Source organism: Chiloscyllium punctatum, chromosome 20 (assembly GCF_047496795.1).
Source record: "Chiloscyllium punctatum isolate Juve2018m chromosome 20, sChiPun1.3, whole genome shotgun sequence".
Taxonomy (NCBI): domain Eukaryota; kingdom Metazoa; phylum Chordata; class Chondrichthyes; order Orectolobiformes; family Hemiscylliidae; genus Chiloscyllium; species Chiloscyllium punctatum.
In genome coordinates this window covers 63,405,466-63,432,729 of record NC_092758.1, presented here as the reverse complement: position 1 = coordinate 63,432,729, position 27,264 = coordinate 63,405,466, and the positions used below count along the sequence as shown (strand labels likewise).

Sequence of the window (27,264 nt, the reverse complement as noted above, 5' to 3'; positions counted from 1 at the left end):
GTATGTCTAGATTCTTCTGTAGGTACAGTTCTACAATTGCTTGCTATTTGAATAGCGGACTGACTTTCTATTCTTTCGGTCAAAGTAAACAGATTGTCATTTTCCCATATTACAATCCATCTGCCAAATTTTTGCCATTCACTCAACTAGTCACATTGCTTTGTAGCCTCTGTACCTGCACTAGACAACTTGCTTTCCTGCCTATCTCTACGTTATCAGAAAATTTGGCCTCTGCATCCATACCAATCGATACAAATTGTAAACAGTGGAGGTCCAGTGAAGCTTAGGGAATTCCAGTAGTTTCAACCAGCCTAATGCCAGCACACACCCAGCTTTGTTGATGTAGATATGATACAACATCCTGCTTAATATATACTCACCACATAGTCCACTAACTTCCCAGATGCCAACTCTTCCTGCAGTTTCTGAGCTTTCAGGGTTCTCTTGGCCTAAAACAGAAACAAGGGCTTGAAAGCAAAAGTAACACAGCACTTTAATTTCAGTCTATTACTTTTTGCAGAAAATTCAGAATTGGCTTTCCCAGTTACGGACCTGGTGATATTTATTTTGATTATTATATACCTACAATTACCTTGAAATTTTACAAAAAACAAAAATGGAATTTTTCTAAAATTAGCATGAAATTTCAGTCAAGATTTTCTTTTTGTGTACAGGAATGCTCCCAAGTCTAAACTTATCAAATACAGTCGTTTACATCTTTGAGAGATCTACAGTATTTTACTGTTGGATTAGTTAAATGAGTGTTGAGTTGTGGTGATATATTTGCCCTAAATTATGCAGCATGTACCAAATTCCATTAGCCACACAGATTTAGTTATTTATTCTAAAATAATACCAATTTTTAATCATTCTTTCTAGAAGGCCTCTGATAAAATTTGGTCTGCTGCTTACAATGAATTATTCATTCAGTCTCCAAGGGGGAAAAATAATAGATATAATTACTGACCTTTTAAAATAGTGGCTCAAATTTTCCAGCCTGGTAAGGTCAGAGTTCTGGCCAAAGGTGCTTTTTGGGACCCTACAGAAATCCGGTCATGAGAGTCATGCAGGAATTACCCAGAAGATTCAAACTTTAATTATCCATCTTCACCCTCCACCAAAGCCTGACCTCCTCTCTCCTCCCACTAGTCAGCTCCACCCTCCCAACATCCGATCTCCTGGCTATTTCCAAGATGGCCTCCAGGATTTTACAGAAATATTGATTTTCTTTCATAAGCATGGGTTAAAAACAAATTCAAAACATGGAAGTCAAGTTTAAACATAGCTGAACTCTGCAATTGGTAGTTGAACTCTGCAACCAGTAATTACCTCAGTGGGCAGAGTCGTAGACCAAAACCAGCCGTAGATGAGATTGGATGCCCAAATCAACACTTGCCGATCCTGAAATATCAGCCAACCCTCAAAGACTGAGGAACAGCCTATCCCAGCCTTATTGAATGGATATTACTAGTGCTTTCAGACTGACAGTTCAAACACAGTAGTAACGACCTGTGAATAGGGCATGTCAGAAGTAGGTAATTAGGGCAAATTGGAGGCTGGTTGGAACATTTGGGCCATTAGGTCTCAACTTCAATAAGTGATCTGTCCATGAGGAAAATCACAGCTATTTGTGAGACAATCTGACCATTTTCACTGCTATTACTGTGACATACTGCCCTACAAAACACACATTTAAAGTTTTGACAATTATTTTGAAAAAGGCCAAAAAACAAAAACCACAGAAACACTGATTTTTTTTCCCCCCCCAAAACTGAGAGGCATTCCAGCCATAGTACAAAATGGTTCAAATGCTTGAATGCAAGCCATTGAGTGCGCTTTTGGCTCCATCTGCAGGACAGAAAGTTTTCCAGCTTTATGAATAGCTCACTTCAATTATTTTCCAACAGCTGTGACTTTCCTCCTGGGGAAGACCACCTAATCTACTTGAGACCCAATATCTTGAAGGATCACACTTTCTCTGAGCTCTGATTTTTTTTTCATTTCAATTAAAGCTAGGATTGTAAAGATGAAATCAAACTGGATCCAGATTTTGTGTTCAATAGGAAATAAACCACATTTTGCACTCTTTATACCTGCGCAGACAGCGGATTTTTTGAACTGCAAAATGCAGTTAATTATTAGAGTCAAAATTGTATGCTGCTGACCCCACAGGGATTTGGGAACTTGTGAACAAAGCAAGTATCAGTGTGACTTAACAACTTAGACTGAAGAATCCCACATAGCCAATAAATCTAAGCTAGAATATTTCATTGAAAATAGAATAGAAAGTGCAATAAAGAGGGGGAGGGGGGAAGAAAAAGAGAGAGAGAGAGAGAGAGATAAGAAAGGAACACAAACAAAACTAGCAATATAGTTAATAAATGCGAACATGCTGCAAGAAGTAAATTTTCTGTTTAAGAATTGTTTGACAGTATTTACTTAAATGAGCAAGCTCTAACTTCATCATGTTTCATAAGTATTAGTAGGCAAATTCCTCAACTTCATGCCTTTCATATGTCTGAATGTCAAGTCACTTTCTTTGGTTAGACACAAATCATTGCAGCTCTGCCATATCCAATTGTGAGTAATGGCTGACATCCAAGCAAACAACAGGAGGTGGTGGCTGTCCAAATATCCACACCATCAACAATGGAGGAGCCCACCACATCATCGTGAAAGACAAAACGGAAACATTTGCAACTGCCTCCAGCCAGGGTTGCTGAGTGGATGATTTATCTCAGTTTCCTTCTGAGTTCCACATCACAGAAACTAGCCTTCAGCATATTCTATTCACACCACATAATATAAAGAAACAGCTGAAAGTACCAAATTTGGAAAAGGCTATGGGGCCTGACAAAATTCTGGCAATCGTCCCGAAAACATGTTCCAGAACCATCTGCACCCTTAGACAAGCCATTCCAGTAAAGGTGAAACATTTGTATCTACTCAGCAATATGGAAAATTACCCAGGTATATCTTGGTCCAGAACAAACAAGACAAATTCAACAAATCCTGACCAAACAATCCACTCTTGTCCTACATTCCCAAGGCTTGCAGTAGTTCAAGAAGGCAACTCATCACCACCTTCTCAAGGACAAGCAAGGATAGACAATAAATGCTGGCCTAGCCAGCAATGTCAGAATCTAAACAAAAACTCTTGAAATTAAACCTCTAGAAGAGCGGAGCAACTAGAAATATATGTGTGGATCAGTCAAATTTACTCCTTGATAATGGCAAATGATAGCCCGATTATATTTCTATCTAAAAATTCAGGCCTGAGGTATCATGACTCAGTAGTCAGATGGAATAGATTTTCACCAGCCTACACCAAAAGAGGGAGAGAATGCAATTGCACCTAAGAAAATAAATAAATGTGCTGTTCTACTCAGAGAGTCCTTTAAACATTTGTTGCTTTGATGATTTCCCTCCCTTTATTAATTCGGAAAACCTCAATATTATCTTCCCACATAAAGCACAATGTGTGATATCAAAGCTGTAAGCCTCCACAATTTCCTTAAAGTTAATATAGTTTCTCAGAATAAAGTTACCTATAATTTTTTTTGAACTGTACAGTACTTCTTATAATAAGCAAACTTTAAATTCTAATTATTAATGCAGCCATATGGAGCCATTTTGTTACCCACAAAGATAACTGAGCAAAAATAGCAAATAAACATTTAAACATAAATGTTACTGAAAGCTTTAAAATCAAAATGAAATAAACACAGAGCAACCCAGTTTAAACTCAGGTCTGGACGAATAAAGCAAGCTCTTAACTACCAAAGGCAACATGAAAACCATTATTAATAAGCACTATAACAAACCAATTGACGGCTAAGCATTTATTTTTTAAAAATTTCAAGCCACTGTCTCAACAATTATTCTTCCACTTTGCCATTCAGAGGTTTACTCTATGACTTACCAAATCTACTTTTGAATATTCCTCCACAATCCTCATATGATCCTCTGAATCATAACCATTCCAACGATCACGTTTTCCATCGTAGTCAAATGAAAATGTTGGCTGCATGTGTTCATCCGGAGCAATGTTAACACCTGTAAACTTTGCTCCTACTTTCCTAGGTCTCTATTAAAAAAAAACGAAACCTCTGTAACAGCATTGTACGAATTGAAGTTATAGAAAGCATTTACAAAAATATTATGTAAAGGTCTCTGCACAGTTATTCTTATCAAATATCTAAATTACAGTGAAACATTTATATTTTCACTTTATTCTTTCTTCATGAATTCCTTCACAGAGACTTTAAATGGCCCAGCTGTCAAAATTTTGGACATGGCTTCCAGTTATAGATGTAGCTGGGAGGCATCTAAACCAGAAAGTTTAAATTTTGGTCCAATACTCTTGTATATGGTTGACAATGTAAGTTGAGGGAACTGGGAGGGATGAAACAGAAAAGTTGAGACAAATATAAAGCTTATGCAACACACAGAAGTCCTAAAAATAAAAACTATATACACCCAGGTATAAGATTACATTCCTACAATTTACCTTGAGCTACACCAATGTGACCACACTGATGCCATCCTGGAGTGCCTGAATTTTGTTTGTCACTGACAGCTATAGTTTTCGATTAACCACTAGGCTAATCCCCCTTGCTGTGATAAAACAGATTAGCTGCAATATATACAGTTTACTCAATTTGTAGAATGATCTGTTTGGCTTGGTTGGCTCAAGATTGGTACATAAGACAACCAAAAGTTGCAAGCTCCATTGAAATCAGCGCTGCTTGGGAAGTTTCAAATTAAGTTAGGAGAAGGATGAGATCCAGGATGTACCAACATAATGCTAAATACATGCACACTTGGTTGGGTGACACGTTACTTGAGCAAGGAATATAAAGTAAGCCATGCTGTGGTGTAAGACTTAAATGGAAGATAATATATTCTAAAGTAGGATCTTTGCATGTTTATATGCAATTAATGTATGTAAATGCACAAAGTCTGGTGAACTTCTAGTGTAAATAAATATCTGGAAGTATGAGATCGAAGTCATGCGATTAACCAGGCTGTGTGCGCGCATTTACATGTGATAATGAGAAGCCTATTAGTGTCAGTGAGAAGACAACTAAGATGGCACTCCAACCATCTCCAACTAAGATGGCACTCTCATAGCTCAGTTTGATTGTCACTATATTCCTGCAGGGAGACAGAACTTTTAAAAAACTCGTATCTACATTGGTGTTTCCAGAAGAAATAGAAGAGATCAGCCACAACCTTAAAACATCCAGCGGAGGCCCAAAGATCTTTGCATAGTCAGGTGACACAGACAGCTATAACCATATTATCTTTCTTTTCTTACTAAATGTTAACACAGTCAACTTTAATTTCCGTACTCTAATTTATATTCTTGCATGTTTAGTTCCAGTATGTGTCTGCATTCAAATTGAGGAAGACAGACATATTTATTATTTATAATTTTTAATATTTTTACTTGGATGGGTTTGAGCACAATAGAACAAACGACTTACTTGTTTAACTCAAGAAATTCTGTCTGGCTAATTCTTTAGCATCCATGCATAAGAAGACATAAAACTGACATTACAACTTTCGGAAATTTGAATGAGTGGGAAACGAGGGTAGCCATTTTGCCTCTCCTCATTAGCTCATACAGTGTGATTATAGCTTTACAAGGAGGGGCAGGAGAGCATCATTCCATAGAATGTGGTGAGTGAAGTTAATCAAATGTCAGTAAGGGGCCATTTAGGAAATTCTGACCATTTATTATAGGACTTCGGTTAGGACAGGGAACAATCTAATGTAAAACTACTTAACTGAAGGAAGGATGACCAATTCTGTGAAATCACATATTTGAAAGATCTTATTTGACTTATATGCCAATGTGAAACTTTGAAAGGGTTCAGAAAAGATTTACAAGGATGTTGCCAGGGTTGAAAGATTTGAGCTACAAGGAGAAGCTGAATAGGGTAGGGCTAGTTTCCCTGGAGTGTCGAAGGCTGAGAGGTGACCTTATAGAGGTTTATAAAATCACGAGGGGCATGTGTAGCGTGAATAGACAAGCCTTTTCCCTGGAGTGGGGGAGTCCAGAACTGGAGGGCATAGGTTAAGGATGAGGGGGGAAAAATTTAAAAGGTATGTAAGGGACAACGTTTTCATGCAGTGTTGCCTGTATGGAATGAGCTGCCAAAGGATGTGGTGGAAGCTGGTACAATTACAGCATTTAAAGGCATCTGGATGGCAACATGAATAGGAAGGGTTTAGAGGAATGGGACTAGATTAGGTTAGGATATCTGGTCAGCATGGTGAGTTGGACCATACGGTCTGCTTCCATGCTGTATCTCTCTATGACTCTATTTAGGTTCCTGTTACTGTTGCAGGCAGGGAGGTGAGGGAAGGAGAGAGGTCAGATGGGGCAGAAAATTTCAAAGAATGGCAGGCAAATTTGCAACAGAATAATGGACTACGTTTGAAGAGATGAATTGGATAGATAAAATTCTTTCCTGCTGAGAAAATAAGTAAAACAAAACTAGTGCTCCCTAGATGATAAAAGAGACAAAGATGATACAGAAAGACGGGATGTAAGATGCACGGTTGAAATTACAATTGAAAATAAAGATGAACAAAGTTCAAACAAGTGAAGATTCAAATTAGATAGCAAGAGAAGTGAATCCGAATGTCTTCCAAAGACACTTATGTAGTACATGGTATTATGAATGCTTACTTTCATGATCCATATGCAGTATAAATATAAATTGTAGCTTTAGGAAAATTAAATTTGTACATATAAGGTCACTGAAATCCTGGAAGGAGCCAGACCACCCAAAGTTGTTTCATAGAGTTAGAAGTTTGAAAATATAGAATAATTAGTAACTAATCTCCAAGTCATGTTAGAGAGGAGATAAGATACCCAACAGTTATTGTCCGAGGGTTATAATTATTCATCTAGATGATCACAAATCAAAGAAAACTCTGGAAGCAAATGATCAGCCAGGGAAGATCGCAAAGAATCCATACAATTTCCAGATCAAAAGGCAGACTTAACATGGAAGATTAACAAGTTTATATTTTTATCTGGAAAATTCCAGATGTGCCATGTTTGAGAGATGGGGAGTCTTATCTGTGCATTTGCTCAAAGAATGAGTTAGTCAATCTGAATGTCAGTCATCTGTTGCAACCAGAACAAGGACCATGGAGACCAGGAGCCTTCTGGTCTAGAGTCAATAAGCAAGAATTGAGAGTGGGCTTAATCTTAGAATTAAAATTCCAAACTCATAAGGAACTAAATTTGTCAGTTCTACCTGCAAAGCCAGTGGAAAACATAGGCAACAGAAGTCTCACAGAAAGTCAGAGTGCAGGTTCTTGAAGTCTAAGTGCTATACTAGGAAAATTAAGAGGACCACAGTGAATTTCTAACAGCTGTGTCACACATTGATTTGAACTCAGAAGTGAATAAGAAACTCAAATTTCTAGAGACTACTGGGGAACCCTTGGGTGGGATAAAATATAACAGAGTGCCTTGTCAAGACTTTCAGGTTTAAATAATAAGATGTAGGTCACATGATGTTAGATTAGCAGTTTTTACACTGGTTTTTTTCGTACAGTAAAAACATTTGGTTAAAAAGTGAAACCTTGTGGCATAATTCTCTCAGTTAAAATCTGAGAATTCAAAAGATGTTTTTAGAAATGGTTTCCTTCAAGTTCATTGAAAAAGGACCAAGACCAATTACAGACCAAAACTGTTGACACGTGAAAGGGTATTAAATTAGCACTTTTTACTTGCCTTTACCACAGAGATGGTGAAAGAGAATTTGGCTGAGATACTAAATAGGGTAAAATTGATATAGGTAGAGGGTGATACGATCCTTGACTAATAAGAGTCAATAGTTATCAGGGTAGGTGGAAGTTTAGGGTTGAGGCCATAATCAGATCAGCCATGACCTCATAGAATGACAGAGCAGACTACAGGAATCGAATGGATTATCATGCTCTTAATTTATAAATTCTATGCAAGAGATAAAAGAAAGGCCACTGTATTTAAAGGTTACTGAATCACCAAGAGCAAATAGACATATTTATGAAACTGATTTTTCCCATGTTTTGGCTGTGGCAATTTTGGAAGTTTCATGGCTGGTTTCTCTTGCTAGTGTTGGCTTTCATGCTTTTGGGCCAGATTTAATTTCAAGTGAAGCACCATTCAAATGTTGCAGGTCAGGAACTGCCCTTAGTGTGCTGCTGTACAATTCCAAACAATATGGCCAAGGAAGGCAAGGTAGCACCCCACTTTAGCAACAGGGACCTCATGGACTAGGTTCTGGAGTGGAGGACCATTCACATTTCCCACAATAACCACAAGACCTCAACAGCAGACCCTGCTAGCCTGATCAGAGGCTGCACCCAAGGCAGTCAGTTCTGCTTTAATGTGTGTTTCTTCAACGCAAATTGGCTATAACACGATTGAAAAATTTAGACCATTATTTGTAGAACGTGAACTTTCCTTACTTGTATTGACTATAACGCTATTCCAGTCCCATTGCTTGAAATGGTGCTGCTATTATGCGATTTTTCTTACAACTCGGGATCACATAGGAATGGAACTCTCTCATTATATCAGAACGGACTGCATCATATCCATAGTTAGGAGACACACAAAGCAATGCCGCAAAAAGGTTTGTGACTTTTTATGTTCCATAAAGTTATATATGACCATTGCGCTCTGTTGCCTTACAGTCTAACTCTGTTGCTCACCCAACTGCCAGCAAGCTTATGGCATATCTTTCTTAACTGCTGCATAATGTACCTTTTCTCAATGGCTCTCACTCACATCACGCTCACAAATTACTGACTCTTCCTGCCAACTATGCCTCCTACTCATTTACTTGGAACACCTCACCACCTTTCCTGTACCAATACTAGTAGATGCTCAAAGTTTGGGAGAAAATTTGTAGCTCGGGTGCGCGTTGTGGTTATGTTCGCCGAACTGGGAATTTGTGTTGCAGACATTTCGTCCCCTGTCGAGGTGACATCCTCAGTGCTTGGGAGCCTCCTGTGAAGCGCTTCTGTGATGTACCCTCCGGCATTTATAATGATTTGTACCTGCCGCTTCCGGTTGTCAGTTCGAGCTGTCCGCTGCAGTGGCCAGTGTATTGGGTCCAGGTCAATGTGCTCATTGATTGAATCTGTTGATGAGTGCCATGCTTCTAGGAATTCCCTGGCTGTTCTCTGTTTGGCTTGTCCTATAATAGTAGTGTTGTCCCAGTCGAACTCATGTTGCTTGTCGTCTGTGTGTGTGGCTACTAAGAATAGCTGGCCATGTCGTTTCGTGGCTAGTTGGTGTTCATGGATGTGGATCATTAGATGTCTTCCTGTTTGTCCTATGTAGTGTTTTGTGCAGTCCTTGCATGGGATTTTGTACACTACATTAGTTTTGCTCATGCTGGGTATCAGGTCCTTCGTCCTGGTGAGTTGTTGTCTGAGAGTGGCTGTTGGTTTGTGTGCTGTTATGAGTCCTAGTGGTCGCAGTAGTCTGGCTGTCAGTTCAGAAATGCTCTTGATGTATGGTAATGTGGCGAGTCCTTTGGGTTGTGGCATGTCCTCATTCCGTTGCTTTTCCCTTAGGCATCTGTTGATGAAGATGCAGGGATATCCGTTTTTGGCGAATATATTGTAGAGGTGTTCTTCTTCCTCTTTTTGCAGTTCTGGTGTACTGTGTGTTGTGGCCCTTTTGAACAGTGTCTTAACACAACTTCTTTTGTGTGTGTTGGGGTGGTTGCTTTCGTAGTTTAGGACTTGGTCTGTGTGTGTGGCTTTCCTGTATACCTTTGTGGTGAAATCTCCGTTCGGTGTTCTCTGTACAACACTACTATAAAAGGACAAGCAAAACAGAGAACAGCCAGGGAATTCCTAGTGGCATGACACTCATCCACAGATTCAATCAATAAGCACATCGACCTGGACCCAATATACCGGCCACTGCAGCGGACAGCTGGAACTGACAACCGGAAGCGGCAGGTACAAATCACTATAAATGCCGGAGGAAACATCACAGAAGCGCTTCACAGGAGGCTCCCAAGCACTGAGGATGTCACCTAGACGGGATGAAATGTCTGCAACACAAATTCCCAGCACGGCGAACAGAACCACAACAACTAGTAGATGCGCCAGACACTTTCATCTCACTCAATCCGGCCCTTTGTGGCACCTCAATGGAAACAGGTCACAATAGGGCAGAGGGGACAAGACAAGTAAACAGGTGCTTGATATCCTTCTCCTCAGCCTCTTTGAGGAAAAAACTTCTTGAGGTCTCAGGAGAAGATTGTGACAAATCACATGGGGATGCAGAGACCTCCACATCTCAGCAACTGTGTAAGATTCAATGTGATGGGTCACTCCACTATTATGATCATTATGTATATATTCTTAAGATGCTCAAAGTAATTGCTCCATAAAGATGGGTTGGGAGAGGATGGAATCCAAGACATTGCTGTTCTGACAGGAAATTCAAAGTTAGTTTAAACAGTAATGCATATTTTCACAATGACACATCATGCAAAACGTTAAAGGCTGAATTTTCCCAGCCTCTGAATGACAAGGGCAATTGCAAGTCAGTATGGAAAACATCGGAACAAACAGAAAAATGAGATTCACAAGGGTGAGAAAAAAAGTCCGATTTTCTACCAAAGTTTTTAATGGAGAGGTGAGAATCTCTCCAGTGGGTATCAAGGGGCCAATTTACATGTATTAACATCTCATTTTTACTTAAATCATACCTCACTTACATTCAGAGGTGCCCATGTTGGACTGGGGTGTACACCAGGTTATAGTCCAACAGATTTATTTGGAAGCACTAGCTTTCAGAGCACTCCTTCATTAGGTGGTTGTAGAGTACAACATCATAAAACACAGAAATTATAGCAAAAATTTACAGTGTAATGCAACTGAAATTATATATCGAAAAAGACCTGGAATGTTTGTTAAGTTTTTCTTCTTTTAGAATGACCATCAATTCTTCCATATGTAAAGCCCAGAATTCCTTTTTAAAAAGTTACATTCCCAAGTGAACTTTAACACGTGGTGCCATGTCATCTCAGATAATGCACTGAAGGTGTGAGGTGTCCTGTGTGAGGCTGCCTGTGCCCCCACGTTCAGGCTAATTCCGGGACATTCGACCTCGGACCTTCTGACGACCATCCTCCAAGGCAGACTTTCGGACAGACAGTAACACAAAGTGGCCGAATAGAGGCTATTAGCCAAGATTGGTACCCATGGGGATGGCCTCAAATTGGGACCATGTCACACTACAGGTGACCCCACTGCATGACACACTCTCACACGACCCTCTCTTATACGCTCATACATACACACCCACACACACCCTCTCACAGACTTATACCCCTTTATACTCACCTTCTCACATACATTCATACCCCCCCCCCCAAAACACACACACAAACACACAAGTTTGTGGGCTGTATTTGTACTTGCAGAATTATATTTTAATTTGCTCAAAAACTGCATGAATCCATGTAAGATTCTTTTTTTTAGAAACAGAATCAGTCTGAACATTGGGACACAGTCTGCCTCACACCTTCAATGCATTGTTTGAGATGACATGGAACCTATTGTCAAAGCTCATTTGACAATGTAACTTTAAAAAAGGTTCTGGGATTTACATATGAAAGAACTGAAAACAACATGCCCATTCTAAATGATGAGAGACTTAACAAACAATCCAGGTCTTTTTCAATAATATAATTTCAATTGCATCACACTGTAAATTTTTGCTATAAACTTTGTCTTAAGATCTTGTACTTCACAACCACCTGATGAAGGAGCGGTGCTCCGAAAGCTAGTGCTTCCAATTAAACCTGTTGGACTATAACCTGATGTTGTGTGATTTTTAATTAATTTACATTCAGTTTGTAATTTTCTCCCAAGTACCGGTAAGAAACTAGACAGCGACAATTCCGGACATGCGTGTGTACCTCGAGCATGCGATGCGGAGAAAGGTAGACCATGAGCTTGGGAGGAGTGTACAGCCACAAAGTGAATGTAAAGAGCAGAGAGAAGATGGCAACACTTACACTTACACTTACAAAGAAGAAGTTATTAACCTTTTGTAGCATTGCTGTTTGTGGTCTAGGGAAACATACATCAGATTGACCCAAAAACTACTTCAGACCAAAGTGACATAAAGCACAAGATTTAAATGTAGCAGCCACAAGCATTCTGCCACAGATCAACACACAACAGTACAACAGCAGCACCATGGGGGCATGGGGGATATTTAATGAAGTGAATTGGATAAAATTAAATAAGAAATGTAGCCAGAGTAAACGGAGGGAAACACTCCGTGAAACTCCTCAAAATTGACATTTAGTTGACTTTTCTGGGTAAATTCAACCCTCACAAACAATTTAAAAGAATTCTATCTAGAATTTTCTGTCCTTTTAATTCCAATATGATTTGGAACTATTTCAGCAAAACTGCTAAGCTGCAACCTATTAACATAGATTGGAATTTTACCTATTATAACTTTTGTAATAAAATGAGCTAAAAAAAAACTTTATTGGTTAGATTTTCAGACCGTTTCTCCCCACAGTCACTCAGTTGGCCACCACATTTTTAATACACAGTTGGTTCTGATATAATGCAGTAGTTCCATTCCCATATGATCCCACATGATAAAAAAATCATATAATAACAAAGCCATTTAAACTAATGGCACAGAGATTGTGTAATAGCCAACACAAGGAAAGAAAGACCACATTCTACAAATAATGGTCTAAATTCTTCAATTGCATTCTAGTCAGTTTGTGTTAAAGAAATGCAGGTTTTAGCAGAACTGACTGTATCCGAAAGTAATACCATATAAGCTAGTGCAAAAGTCGATCTCATGCAAAAGCCAACCCAAAATATCTTGTATTTTCCATACATCTCATGTAAAGGTCGACCCTACTATATTGCATTATGAACCCCTTACAAAGGAAATTGCATGTTCCCAATAACCCACTTTAACAAAATCACATTCATTCATACCTGTAACTCTACTTATTGCTCTTTGTTCACTATATTGCATATCTACTCATTCGTAACTCTACTTAGCCCACCTGGTTTACTACAGCACGATTTGATTCATTCATTCAGACCAGTACTATTGCACTTTGTTCACTATACATCCAAAAGTTAATATCGTTAAAAAGTTAGTCATTTTAAATGTGCCATTATATCTGAATAAAAGTGAGATATATTAGCTACATATATCTCTAATTCTTTGACAAATTTGTTAATGTTACTGAGGTTCATTACATACGAGAGTAAATGGGAGGGAAATGGAAGAATTTGACAGGAAAGTTATTAAATTCTGAATGTGTAAATATTTTGAAATGTTTCATTTTAAATGTGTCATTATACCAAGCCATGGCAATATTTGAACAGTGTGATGTTGGAGGATTTCAAATGAATCTTTGACATGTTAAATTTTTGTAACAGTATGTATAAATAAAATTTACTACCAGTAATTTATTCTTGTTTCTCTTGCTTTTATCTGGTAATTACCTTTACCGTAATTCATTGCATTTTTCTTCTTTATTTGGGATTAGATGAGCGATCAAATCCACTTACTGCTAATAATATAGTATTTTGAACTGCAGCATGAATTTCAGCCCATCAAAGCTAGTGCCTATGTAATAGTCAACTCTTGTGGGGTGGTACAGTGGCTCAGTGGTTAGCACTGTTGCCTCACAGCACCAGGGACCCGGGTTAGATTCCTGCCTCAGACGACTGTATGCAGTTTGGCACATTCTCCCAGTGTCTGCATGAGTTTCCTGCAGGTGCTCCGGTTTCCTCCCACGGTCCAAAGATGTGCAAGTCAGGTGAATTAATCATGCTAAATTGCTCATGGTGTTAGGTGCATTAGTCAGAGGGAAATGGGTATAGGCGGGTTACTCTTCAGAGAGTCAGTGTCGACTTGTTGGACCAAAGGGCCTGTTTCCACACTGTAGGGAACCTAATCTAATCCATAAATTAAACCTTTAAAAATAGTCTAAAAAAATTTAACTTTTATATGGGTATATACGGTAAATCTAAACAGGTTATTTCTAGAATGGTGAACATCTCTAAATTTGTGAATCGACGTTTCGAGCAGGAGCTCTTCTTCAGGAAGAAGGGCTCATGCCCGAAACGTCAATTCTCCTGCGCCTTGGATGCTGCCTGACCTGTTGTGCTTTTCCAGCAACACATTTTCTGCTCTGATCTCCAGCATCTGCAGTCCTCACTTTATCTCTAAATTTGTGCCGAGTAAATCATTTTGCCTTCTCATATACGTGCTGCAAAGCAGTAGCCTCAGAAAGTAACTTAAAAGAGACAACCAATTCCTGGAAATTGTCAGTCACTTACTTCCATGCAATCCTTTTTCGCATGCGTCATTGCTCCACAGTTTTCACATGCACCTCTCCTGTATTTGGTGACAACAGAACCCTGAGTAAGACAATACACATCATCACCATTCTATGGTCCATTTTCCTATTTGAATACACAACTATAACATGATTAAACAGAATTCAGGTCTTTAGGTTTTTAAGTTTCCACTGTTCCGTTTCACAGAACATACAAATTAGGATTAGGAGTTGGTAACTTGGCCTTTTGAGCTTGCCTACCATTCAATAAGATGACTGACCCAACCACTCCAAGCTTCTGTCTGCCTACCTTCCCTGCGAGACAATAAAAATTTCTCCTTTTGATTTGTTTTTGTTGAAGGGAACTCCACAGTCAGGTCATACAAATAACTTATTTTGAGTATTCCAAAAACACTATTCCCGCTCATGTAATGAAAAATTAGTAAACCATCTATACTTTTGTGGGTTTTGAACTTTATTCAATTTTTTTAGCAATTATGAAATTAAAAATCTCCGTGAAAACAAATTTAAGCACACTCTACATACCTCCTTTACACCTTTCTTGTACCAGTCTCCAATTGAATTGAACTTCCTCTGCTTTTCAAGTTGTGGCCTTTGGTGCTTGAGAGTAGGTCTCTTGGAAGGATCAATGTACCAAGGCACAGATGATATATACTGAGGAATGTGCGGGTTGATATCTCTACAAGAGGCAAATGAAACAAAAGATTAGTTTAAATTTTGATAGTTTAGATTTTTAAATCTTGAAATTTTGCCAATCAACATGGCATTTCAGTTAAAACTTTGAACCATTTTGGGAGTTATCAATTGTCATGATGAGCACTTCACCATTTATTATCCTGATTAAACTATTATGTACCTGAAAATGTTCATTGTGTTATTAATGCATTCTTTTGAATAATTTGTCTTTGCTTTGAAAGCGGTTTAACAAAATAACTAGTTCCATAATGAATTCAGCACATGGTGTAGCCCTTCAATGAAAACTCAGGACAAATACCAGAAGTAGTTCTCCTCTTGGCATCTCTGCAATACGTCAATAGGTGACACAACTGGATTTCTTTTATAAGAAATAAATCAGACCATGATTTTACACTTTATATTTTGCAATCCTAAAAATTGGGCAAACTGCTTTCACCCATCATTACTTTGTAACTGAATTTTCCTAAATCCTACTTTAGCATTAAAAGAAAACTAAAGAAAGACATGAAGTCAAATCTTTTTGTCTTGTACTGCAAGAAACCAAATTTAGAAAAGGAACACCAATTTATATAGCTTGAGAAGATGAAAATTGGTTGGACTATGGATTGCCTGGAGATATAGCAGGAACAATTTTGTTTAATTCATTCATCAGATGTAGGTGTCTCTGGCTGGGCCAGCATTTATTTCCCATCCCTAGTTGCTCTTGAAAGGGTGATGGTAATTTGTTTCTAAAATGCTGAGGTCTATTTGCTATATCAGCAATATTGAAGAAAAGGTGATATACTTCCAAGTGAAAAGTGTGCAACATGAATAGGAATTTGCAGGTGGTGATGTCGCCACGTGTCTGCAGCTCTTGCCCTGCTAGATAGTGTCATGGGCTTGGAAGGTGCTGTGTAAAGAACCTTAGAGAATGGCTGCTCTATATCTTGTAGAGAGTATGCAGTCGATGTTGGAGGGAGTGAATGATGGTGGGTGTGGTGCCAAACAAGTGGTATACTTTGTCCTGGATGGTGCCAAGCTTCAAAATGCATGTAAAAGAGATATGTACAGTGTGCTTAAATCTGTTTTGAGATTTTGGATTTTATAATTTGTTAAAAAACGAACAAGTTCAAAACCCAAAAAAGAAGACAGGGTTTATTAATTCTTCATTAGATAATGTAGCGTGTTTGGAATACTCAAAGGAAGCTTTTTGTATGACCTATAGAGTTTCTTTCAGTAGAAAGAAATTTAAAAAAAGGGAGAAACTTTTACTGTCTGGCAGGCAAGGTAGATATGAGCATGGAGAATTGGATCAGTCATAACCTTATTGAATGGTAGGCAAGCTCAAAGTTACAACCCCTAATCCTAATTTGTATGTTCTGTGTAATGGAGCACAGAAAACTAAGAACATGCGCAATGTGCCTACTTTTGTCACGTAAAATGTTTCAAGTTAATCAATAGAACAGTCAACAGTTAATTGTATTGGAGCTGTACCCATCAGAATGGAATATTCCATTGCTATCCTGACTTGTGCCTTGTAGATGATAGGCACGCTTGGGGACTTGGAAGGCAAGTTACACATTGAAAATTTCCTAGCCTCCATCTGCTCTTGTAGCCACAGTACATAGAAGGGTTATGGAAATTCGGCCAATTCCAGCTGTATTCCCGTGGCAACGCACTGACCAACGCAGGTTTTCCTGCCTGATCTGAATTTATTCAGCTAAGATTGACAGTTAAACAGATACAGCAGTCAGCAGCCATCAAACTAACATCTAACAGTTGTTGATCAATTTCCATATCCAATTGTGTTCACTTCCCTCAGGGAGTGAATCAGCTAAGAACAAAAATATTGCAATCAAAATGGTACCTACTTTCCTTCTTCATCCACTTCAGCTGGTGCATTTCCAAGCTTTCTCTGCTCTTCTAATTCTTTCTTCTTCCTCCAGTCTTCCCTTGTCATCTTTTTTGGTTCATCTAAGCCCACCATACCTGAAGACTCTTCAGAATTCGCTGGGTTCTTGCTCTGCACAGTTCTAGATTCCATTGTGTCTTGATTGTGAGTTTTAAAATCTTAATCTGTGAACATCAAAAGAAAAACATTGATTATAGCTAAAGTAACTCACATTTGGAGTTTCAAGAAACGTCTTTCACTAAAAGTAAATATCCCAATCAAAATTATAAGTACCCATAACATTCTCATCTTTTGTTTTCATTTTTATGCAAAGGAATAGGCACCACTGATTGCCAACCTACAAATTATCATTGCCAGCTGTCAGAGATCAAATGTATGTGTTTTTTACTATCCATTTGTATGCTTTGTATGGAAAGAGATGTGCTTATCCTACCCTTTAAAAGATTTACCCAAACTAAAATAATACAGTAGCTAATTTTTAAAGAGTTTAAAGTAAAGGTTACCTATTCTTTCACACCTGCTGCAAATTAAAAAAATGTAATGTCTCATATTATTCATGCAGAATAAGATTAGACACAGATTACAATTATTTCAATTTCTGGTTTACAATCTCTAGTATCCCACAGCAACAGACTTGGTTTTCTTGAATGGAGTTAGTGCTTTAAAGTTGAAGTGAACTGAAGAATTTTCAATAGGTTCTTATAATTGATTTTCTAGATGGTTGATTCTTAGGTGAGCTTTAACTGGGGCTGGTTACGTACTTCTGCTACCCGATGGCTTGCTGCTCATTTCAAAGCTTGGTTTATATGTGGCTAAACTGGATTTGATAACTTCAGTGGTCTCTCTGCAACGTGTATTGCAGAAATCCTTCAAAGATTCTTGGACAACACTTTCCAAACCCACAACTACTTCCATTTAGATGGACAATGACAGCACATACATGGAAGCACCACGCTCTGCACATTCCCCTCCATGCCACTCACCATCCTGATTTGGAAATCATCATTCCTTCACTGTCTAAATCCTGGAATTTTCCCCTTAATGGCACTGTAGCTCTAACCTATTAGGTATGGACTGCAATAGTTGAAGAAGCCAGTTCACCACCACCTTTTCAGTGGCTACTAGGCATGGGCAATAAATGCTGGCTAGCGATGCCCATATCCCACAAGGATAAAAAAAGTAACTGAGCTTTTTGGCTTGAAGTTTACTGCTACATACAAAATCACTGTGGCAAAATTAAATTACTTAATACATAAACTTTGAAGCAAACAGAGCCATAGCTTTGAGATAAACTATAAATCATATCGATGAATGTATAACATGGCAAAGAAACATTTTTACCATTCGATCATCATAATTCCCTCATTGAGCTAGTCTTCCTCACTCAAACAAGCTATACACCAGATAACCATATCCATTGCAATCAATATATCGATAGCAAAGTACTGCTTGATGTTTTTACCTCCTACATATGCATTCCTTGCTACTCCAATATTTTAATTATCTACAGCAAGCTTTGATGCACGTTTAAGACAGTTATTGAAGGAACAAATGACACTGAATAACCTGCGAAGATTGAAGGTTTGACTTTGTCTAAGCCTTCTTAAGATATGACTGCCTGGGAAATATTCACAAATACAAAATATCTTAGCTATAAATTAACCTACAATCCATGGATAAATATCTGAAAAGGTTTATCCAGGCCTTTAAATTTTCCTTATCCCTTCCTTACCTTATAGTACTGTCTACTTTTCCCTCACATTATTAACAGATTCACCTTTCACCCTACCTTATTCACTCCCTGCCAATGCTGCAAGGATTCCCAGCTGCACAGTATTGTCTTGCACCATCTGTTAACAATGTATGTTAATACTAACAGAGTTAATTTATTGGGCTTCTTTCATCGCCTATCAAAAACAATGCACTTTTCTCATTTCTAATTAGCCACTTATTTCCAAGATACAGTTTTAACAGCCAGTTCAGACCCAATACAAAGGCAAATAATACTCCAGAGATAACAAAACCACTCATGCAACCAGGATAAGATCATGGAGAAAAACCTATTATTTAACCATATTTCTAGATATTCATAGGTAGGACACACCCATGCACACAACAGACCAATCAAACAAACTAAATAAAACTAACAGCCTATTTTAAACTTTCAGTACAGTTTGATTAAAATAAATTTCAATATAAGGCAAGTTTTATCCAAGATTTACCCTAGGTTATCTGGTCCATCTTTATGCAAGGCAGGAATTCATTGCTCAGTGCTTGCAGTCCCAATGAGGTACACTGTATCCTTAACAAGATTCCGGGCCCAAATGTAGGTAATAAAAAGAACTGAAATTTCCACGAGATTCAGTACTGCTCTTCTGCTCATGCTTCACTGATATTCACTTCAACTCAATGAATTAGCCTATCCAGAATCCAAATAACAAAGTATTTTGCTTTTCCTTTCACAAGTTGCGAAATGGTCCAGGAATATAAATAACTTGCATTTATTATCATTAACACAAAGATAACCCAAAGCACTAAATAGGCTCAAGAGGGGAAGAGTTATGTCTTACAGTAATTGGGCAAGCTGGACAGAGAAACAAACTGGAAGAGCATATAAGGGAAATTAGACAGAGACGACATGAAAAATTAATCTTCCACCAAATGCAACTTCAGATCAAGGGAACTGAAATACCAGAGTACAGTAGCTCAATAGTTGGTACTGCTGTCTCACAGTGCCAGGGACCTGTGTTCAATTCCAACCTCAGACGACTGTGTCGAGTTTGCACATTCTCTGTGTCTGCGTGGGTTTCGTTTGGATGCTCTGGTTTCCTCCCACAGTCCAAAGATGCGCAGGTTAGGTAAATTACCCATAGTGCTTCAGGGATACGCTAGTTAGGGGCATTAGTCAGGGGAAATATAAAGTAAGAGTAGAGGAACAAGTCCGAGTGGGTTACTCTTTGGAGGGTCAGTGTGGACGTGTTGGACCAAATGACCTGTCTCCATGCAGTCGGGATTCTATGAAATGAAAATAAGTAAGGTGAAAGAGAGAGAAAGTGATGAAAACAAGTCGAATGGGGTAAAGTGGGATTCCTGATGAGGAGCTTATGCTCGAAACATTGACTCTTCTGCTCCCCGGATGCTGCCTGACCGGTTGTGCTTTTCCAGCACCACACTTTTTGACTCTGATCTCCAGCATCTGCAGTCCTCACTTTCTCCTAAAAATGGGATTTGGGATAGGTAAGCGATGGTAGGGGAGCTGGGTTTGGCATTGTGTGCACAGAGAAACAATTTCAGTCCAGTAGAGGCATGAAACAAGTCCTGACTTCTGAAGTGCATGTGCAGTTTCCTGATTTCACAGAAAGCAGTGGTGAGACGAACAGGTAGCAAGTGCAAAAAAAGTTGATAATTGTCAGTGGAACCTGATAATCACAAACGCAGGACCTCTAACTTAATAGACGAGTAACCTCTCTCTATTATATGCAGTTGTATAGCAACTAGAAGGAACAAATTTACTTTAGTAAGCATACCCTTTCAGCTCACTATGGCAAATGTCTGCAAGTCATTAACGAAGGGTATTGCTGTACAGGTACAGACTGGTTAACAGTAGTAAAATGTGGACTATAAAATTTTAACTTTCTTCAGCATGTCACCAGGATCTCAGGGTCCTTATGCACTGAAGACCAATTTATAGACATACAAATTGAAATACACAAACATCATGCACGCAAACATAAATTCTGTGTAGATTTCATGCTCTTCACACCAAAATAAAAGAAAGGAATTATTTTAACACCATGTTGCCACTTCAGCAGTAGCTTTCTAGTCTTCTTCTGACCAGTCTGTATGTTTTCACTCACCACCTCAAAATCTTTACCTCTATACTTCACTCTTTCCCCATGCCCTGTGATTTAGGCCTCTGCTGCATAACCTAGAGAAAGCGAGGACTACAGATGCTGGCGATCAGAGTCCAGAGTGTGGTGCTGGAAAAGCACAGCAGGTCAGGCAGCATCCGAGGAGCAGGAGAATAAACGTTTCGGGCATAAGCCCTTCATTAGGAATGAGGCTTGTGGGTCGGGGCTGAGGGATAAATAGGAGGGGGAGGGGGTGGTAGCTGTGAAAGCAATAGGTGGATGAAGGTGATGGAGAAGGTGATAGGTCAGTGGGGACAGTGATGGACGGGTCCGGAGGATGGTGGTGAGTTGGAGGCTTGGGACTGGGATAATGTTTGGGGGGGTGGGGGTGAAATGAAGTTGTTGAAATCCACATTTATCCCGTGTAGTTGCAGGGTCCCAAGGCGGATGATGAGGTGTTCCTCCTCCAGGTGTCGGGTGATAACAGTTTGGCGGTGGAGGTGGCCTAGGACCTGCATGTCGTTGACGGAATTGGAAGGGGAGTTGAAGTGATCAGCCATGGGGCGCTGGGGTTTGTGTGCGGGTGTCCCAGAGATGTTCTCTGAAACAATCTGCAAGAAGGCGTCCTATCTCCCTGACGTACAGGACACCACACAGGGTGCAACGGATGCAGTAGATGACATTGGTAGAGGTATAGGTGAATTTCTGATGGATGTGCAAGGATCCCTTGGGCTTGGATGGAGGTGAGGGGAGTGGTGTGGGTGCAGGTTTTGCACTTCCTGCAGTGGCAGGGAAAGATCCAGAGGCTGAGGGGTGACCTTATAGAGGTTTACAAAATTATGAGGGGCATGGATAGGGTAAATAGGCAAAGTTTTTTCCCCGGGGTCAGGAAGTCCAGAACTAGAGGGTATAGATTTAGGGCAAGGGGAAAGATATAAAAGGGACCTATGGAGCAACTTTTTCACACAGAGTGGTACTTGTATGGAATGAGCTGCCACAGGAAGTGGTGGAGGCTCATTGCAACATTTAAGAGGCACTTGGATGGGTATATGAATAGGAAGGGTTTGGAGGGATATGGGCCGGGTGCTGGCATGTGGAACTAAATTGGGTTGGGATATCTGGTCGGCATGGACGGGTTGGACTGAAGGGTCTGTTTCCATGCTGTACATCTCTATGACTCTGAGTGGGGTATGGGCCGGTGGGGCGTGTGGACCTGATGAGGGAGTCATGGAGGGAATGGTCTTTTCGGAATGCTGATAAGGGTGGGGAGAGAAATAGATCTCTGGTGGTGGGGTCCATTTGAAGGTGGCAGAAATGGCGGAGGATGATGCATTGTATGTGGAGGTTGGTGGGATAGGTGAAGACCGGGGGGGGGGGGGGGTTCTGTCCTTGTTGCGATGGGAGGGATGGAGTTCAAGAGCAGTGGTGCGTGAAGTGGACGAGATGTGCTGGAGGGCATGGTCGACCATGTGGAAAGGGAAGATGTGATCGTGGAAGGAGGTGGCCATCTGGGACTTTCTGAGGTGGAATTGGTCATCCTGGAAACAGATGCGGTGGAGGCAGAGGATTTGGTAATAAGGGATGGCATTTTACAGGAGGTAGGATGGGTGTAGGTGTGGTCTCCTCTACGTCGGGGAGACGGGGCACCTTCTTGCGGATTGTTTCAGAGAAATTCTCTGGGACACCCGCACTCACCAATCCCACCACCCTGAAGCTGAACACTTCAACTCCCCCTCCCATGCAGGGCCTCCTCCACCACCAAACCAGTTACCACCTGACGCCTGGAGGCGGCATGCCTCATATTCCGCTTTTGAATCCTGAAACCACACAGGAAAATTGTGGATTTTAACAGCTTCCTCATTTCATCTCCCCCACATTATCCCAGTCCCAAGCCTCCAACCCGGCACTGCCCTCCAGACCTGTCCATCACTGCCCCCTCTGACCTATCACCTTCTCCCTCACCTTCATCCACCTATCGCTTTCCCAGCTACCTCCCCCCAACTCTGCTCCTCCCTCCCATTTATCTCTCAGCCCCGACCCACAAGCCTCATTCCTGATGAAAGGAATATGCCTGAACCATCAATTCTCCTGCTTCTCGGATGCTACCTGACCTGCTGTGCTTTTCCAGCACAGCACTCTCGAATCTGCTGTAATATGGCTTGAATATACCCTTACAGCTCCACTCTATCTATGGGCATCAGTTTAGCTCAGTTTGCTGGACAGTTGCAAAGCCAACAATTTGATGGCAATAGGGTGGGTTCAGTTCCTGCTTCTGCTGAGTTACCATGAACAACTCTCCTTCTCAACCTCTTCCCTTGCCTGCTGAGATGTGGTGGCCCTTAGGTTAGATTACCACCAGTCATTTCTCTAATGAGCGAGCAGCACCAGTCTGGTAAGACTATTGCGACTTGACTTGATCCCTCTATTCTGACTTGCTGTCACACCATCAGTTCTGATTATTTTTGTTACTTCATATCCAGCGTGTTTTGATCATTTGGCACAGAGTCTACAAGCATTGATTCTTTAATTCAGGGGGTCCACAAAAGTATGACAAGTTATAAGTTGTACTCAACATAAAGACATTACAATGTGGGAGCTGGAAAACTTTTCATTTTGCTCATCAAAAAGTCAGCGATCTGAGTAAGAAACAACATGCAGTATAACATAATAACGTATGTTGCTGACCCATTGTACCTTTCATCCTGTTGTATGGAATAGTCTACGAACAGATCAACAACTCAAGACTGGGCATCCATGAGGCGCTATAGGATATCAACAGCAGCACCAGAACTGTACTCCAACACAACCCGCCCCCACCACCCCCACATCCATCCGCTCTCTTTCTCTCTCACTCACATACTCACCCCCCGCGCATCGACGGCCACCCGTGTCCCTCAGAAGATGGTGGCGCCGAGGCCTTCGCCGTCTCTTACCCCGTTCGCCAGGAGGCGAGTTTTGTCAGCCCGGAGCCTCCCGCGGTTACCAAGTCTGAGCTGTCGGGTCAAGAAACCTGTACCGTTAGAAACTCGTCGTGTTACTGCTAAAGCTGATATTCAGTAAACTCCATTCAGCCGAAATACCCAACCTCGTAGTAAACAAGGCCTCAGGCTTCACTTCCGGCAGTCCCGCGGAGCTCTGTCAGAGAGATAGGACGTGCCCACATCCGCCATCTTTATTTCACAACGAGGCTGGGTACAACCAGTTTCCGGGAAGCTGCGAATTAATCACCAACAAAAATCAATTTCAGTAGAGTCGAAACGTTAATTCTGTTTTTCTCTCCAGAACTTTCTGATTTTTTTTTGTTTCAGATCGCCAGCATCTACATCTTTGTTTTATTATAGCTGGAAAGTATTGTTTGTTCATTTGGATTAAGCGCATATTTTGGGTTTACACTGTCATTTACATTATACAAAATATCCAAGATGGAACAATATTACTGTAAATCCACATGGTAGTGAATTTTCATCAAGAAGATAGCTACTGCTAGTTTCTGTATGTGGTCACCAGCAATGAAATAAAAATACAATCACGATTTCCAATAACTAATGAAAACTCTGTACCTCAGAAGTGAGTGTCGTGGCTATCGCTCGGGAAAGTAGCTGGGGAAGCTGAAAGGTCTGAAGGTGGATAAATCAGATAGTGTATTGTTTAAAAAGACCTACTCAGAAATATTTTGACACTGCACTGCCAGTAACATAATTGATGTAAGGATAACATGTTTAAAAAAAAATCAAATATCCAGTTGTGTTGTTTATGCTCAGAATATATTTAACCATGATGCCTGAGCAAATGTGACGTACAGGAAGTATACACTTTAACAGAGACTGACTTTATTATTAATGGTGAAAGGTGGGTTTCAGTGTTGTCACCATGCAAGTGAAATAATTAGAGTAAAATGATTCAAGTGGTATTTAAAAACTGCTAAAAATTAAATTTGTGTCACATATAATTGTACTAAAGATTTATATTTCAATGCTGCTAATTTAGTATAAAATGATTAAATAGCTTTCAAAATACTGTATAATAAGATGTTCAAAATACATTGATTAGAATTAAAATGTTATAAAATGTGCCCATTCTAAAAATATACAATCCTCAATATAGAGTCATGGAGATGTACAGCACGGAAACAGACCCTTCGGTCCAGCTTGTCCATGCCAAGTAGGTATCCCAACCCAATCTAGTCCCACTGGTCAGCACCCAACCCTTATCCCTCCAAACCCTTCCTATTCATATACCCATCCAGATGCCTTTTAAATGTTGCAATTGTGCTAGCCTCCACCACTTCCTCTAGCAGCTCATTCCATACACATACCTCCCTCTGCGTGAAAAAGTTGCCCCATATAATAAAATAAATTGAATTAATTATTTGTAGAAATAGACAATGATTTCCAAATTTCTAGAACCTGGCTGTCAGTCTCAAGATATGGAGTAGGTCATTTAGCACTGAGGTGAAAAAACATTTCTTCACTCAGAGTGTGGTCAACTTGTGGAACTCATGAGCATAGATGGCCATGAAGGCTAGGTCAATTAGAGTATTCAAGAAAGACGTGGATAAGTTTTTAGACATCAAGTGATATGTAGATTAGGTGAGAATATAGAATTGAGATAAAGGAACAGCCATGATCACAGTGTTTGATGGTACAGGCTCAAGAGGCCAAATCGCCTACACCTGTATATGTTTCTAATTACCAGCAATGAAATGAAAATACAATCATGATTGCCACAAACTAATAAATACTCTGTACCTAGAAATCACGTTACAGTTTGAGGCAGGAGTGAGTGTAGTGGCTATCATTAGGGCCAGGTCTGAAAGTGCATAAATCATTCCAACCAGATGGTCTGCAACCCAGGGTCCTGAAGGTGACAGCTGAGGAGATTGTCGAGGCATAGGTGTGATTTCTTAGAAATGTTTGAAGTGTCCCAGAGGACTGGAACACAACTAATGTAATACCACTATTTAAGAAGGGAGGGAGGCAGAAGACAGGAAATTGTAGGCCAGTTAGCCTGATCCTAGTTGTTGGTAAGATTTTAGAATCCATTGTTGAGGGTGAGATGGCTGAATACTTAGAAGTGTGTGGTAAAATAGGACAGAATCAGCATGGCTTTGGCAAGGGGACAAATCTGCTAGAATTCTTCAAGGACATAAAAAGCAAGTTAGTCAAAGGAGAGCTGGGATATTATGATTAGATTAGATTCCCTACAGTGTGGAAACAGGCCCTTCATCTCAACAAGTCCACACCGACCCTCCGAGGAGTAACCCACCCAGATTCATTTTCCTACATTTACCCTGACTAATATACCTAACACTATGGGCAATTTAACATGGCCAATTCACCTGACCTGCACATCTTTTTGGAATGGGAGGAAATTGGAGCACCCGGAGGAAACCCACACAGACATGGGGAGAATGTGCAAATTCCACACAGATAGTTGCCCAAGGCAGGAATCAAAGCCAGGACCCTGGCACTGTGAGGCAGCAGTGTTAACCACTGAGCCACCATGCCACCCTATTTGGATTTTCAGAATGCCTTTGACAAGGTGTGAGGTGCCGTACAGGAAGCTGCTAAATTACATGAGAGCCCATGATGTTAACAGCAAGATACTGGCATGGATAGAGGGTTGGCTGATTGCCAAAAGACAGAAAGTGGAGATAAAGGGATGTTTTTCAAAATGGCAGCCAACTAGTGGAGTTGCGCAGGGATTAGTGTTGGGATCACAACTATTCACATCATACATTAATGATCTAGACAAAGGAGTTGAGGGTATTGTTGCTAAGTTTGCAACAAAGATAGATGGAGGGACAGGCAGTGTTGACAAAGCAGGGAGGCTGTAGAAGGACTTGGACAATCCAGGAGAGTGAGCAAAGAAGTGACAGATGGATTGCAATGAGTGAAAATGAAGTTATGCACTTTGGTGGGAAGAATAGAGATGTAGACTACTTTCTAAATGTGGAAATCTGAAGCACAAAGGGTCTTGGCTCTAATTATAGGAGTCCTGGTTCAGAATTTTCTCAATGTTAACATGCAGGTTCAGCTGGCAGTTAGGAAGGCAATTGTAATGTTAGCATTTACTTCAAAAGGGCTAGAATACAAGAGCAGAGATGTACTGCTGAGGCTGTATAAGGCTCTGGTCAGACCAACTTTATTGACAGTGCAGGTCTTTTCATGGGTTCAATACTCTCAGTTATTATAGCTGGCCACTTAAAGTGTTTGAACATGCATAGGGTCCATTTGTCAAACACAGGAATGACAATAGAAAAACTGAGTGCATCACTTTCAACACAGAGTCTTGGAAGTGTTGGTCACACATTATGGGGCCATCAGCGGGGAATTTGGTTATTTCTTGCAGTTGAATGGAATTCAACATATAAGGACAGCTCTGTACCACCTATTATCAATGGCCTGGCAGAAAGAGCAGTTCAATCTTTGAA

General features: G+C 40.2%; 1 protein-coding gene and 1 long non-coding RNA gene across 5 annotated transcripts in view; one reads left to right on the top strand and one right to left on the bottom strand.

Moving 5' to 3' along the window:
- Window positions 1–24,006, bottom strand: part of slu7 (SLU7 homolog, splicing factor) — a 59,400-nt gene extending 35,394 nt beyond the window's left edge. Inside the window, exons 1-7 of one of the 4 annotated variants that reach the window (XM_072591022.1) lie at window positions 23,917–24,006; window positions 23,696–23,824; window positions 16,940–17,144; window positions 14,919–15,072; window positions 14,374–14,454; window positions 3,923–4,087; window positions 381–449 (exon numbers count right to left, since the gene is read on the bottom strand). In XM_072591022.1, the coding sequence (XP_072447123.1) occupies window positions 381–449; window positions 3,923–4,087; window positions 14,374–14,454; window positions 14,919–15,072; window positions 16,940–17,112 (642 nt within the window). In that variant the 5' untranslated portion in view covers window positions 17,113–17,144; window positions 23,696–23,824; window positions 23,917–24,006. Of the gene's footprint in view, window positions 1–380; window positions 450–3,922; window positions 4,088–14,373; window positions 14,455–14,918; window positions 15,073–16,939; window positions 17,145–19,202; window positions 19,327–23,695 lie in introns of those variants that run through there. The other 3 variants (XM_072591023.1, XM_072591021.1, XM_072591025.1) reach the window with 3 other exon arrangements.
- The window catches only part of LOC140492172 (uncharacterized), a 79,997-nt gene continuing 76,723 nt past the window's right edge, over window positions 23,991–27,264 (top strand). Inside the window, exons 1-2 of the long non-coding RNA XR_011963511.1 lie at window positions 23,991–24,680; window positions 24,936–24,992. This is a non-coding gene — a long non-coding RNA (uncharacterized lncRNA). The remainder of the gene's footprint in view (window positions 24,681–24,935; window positions 24,993–27,264) is intronic.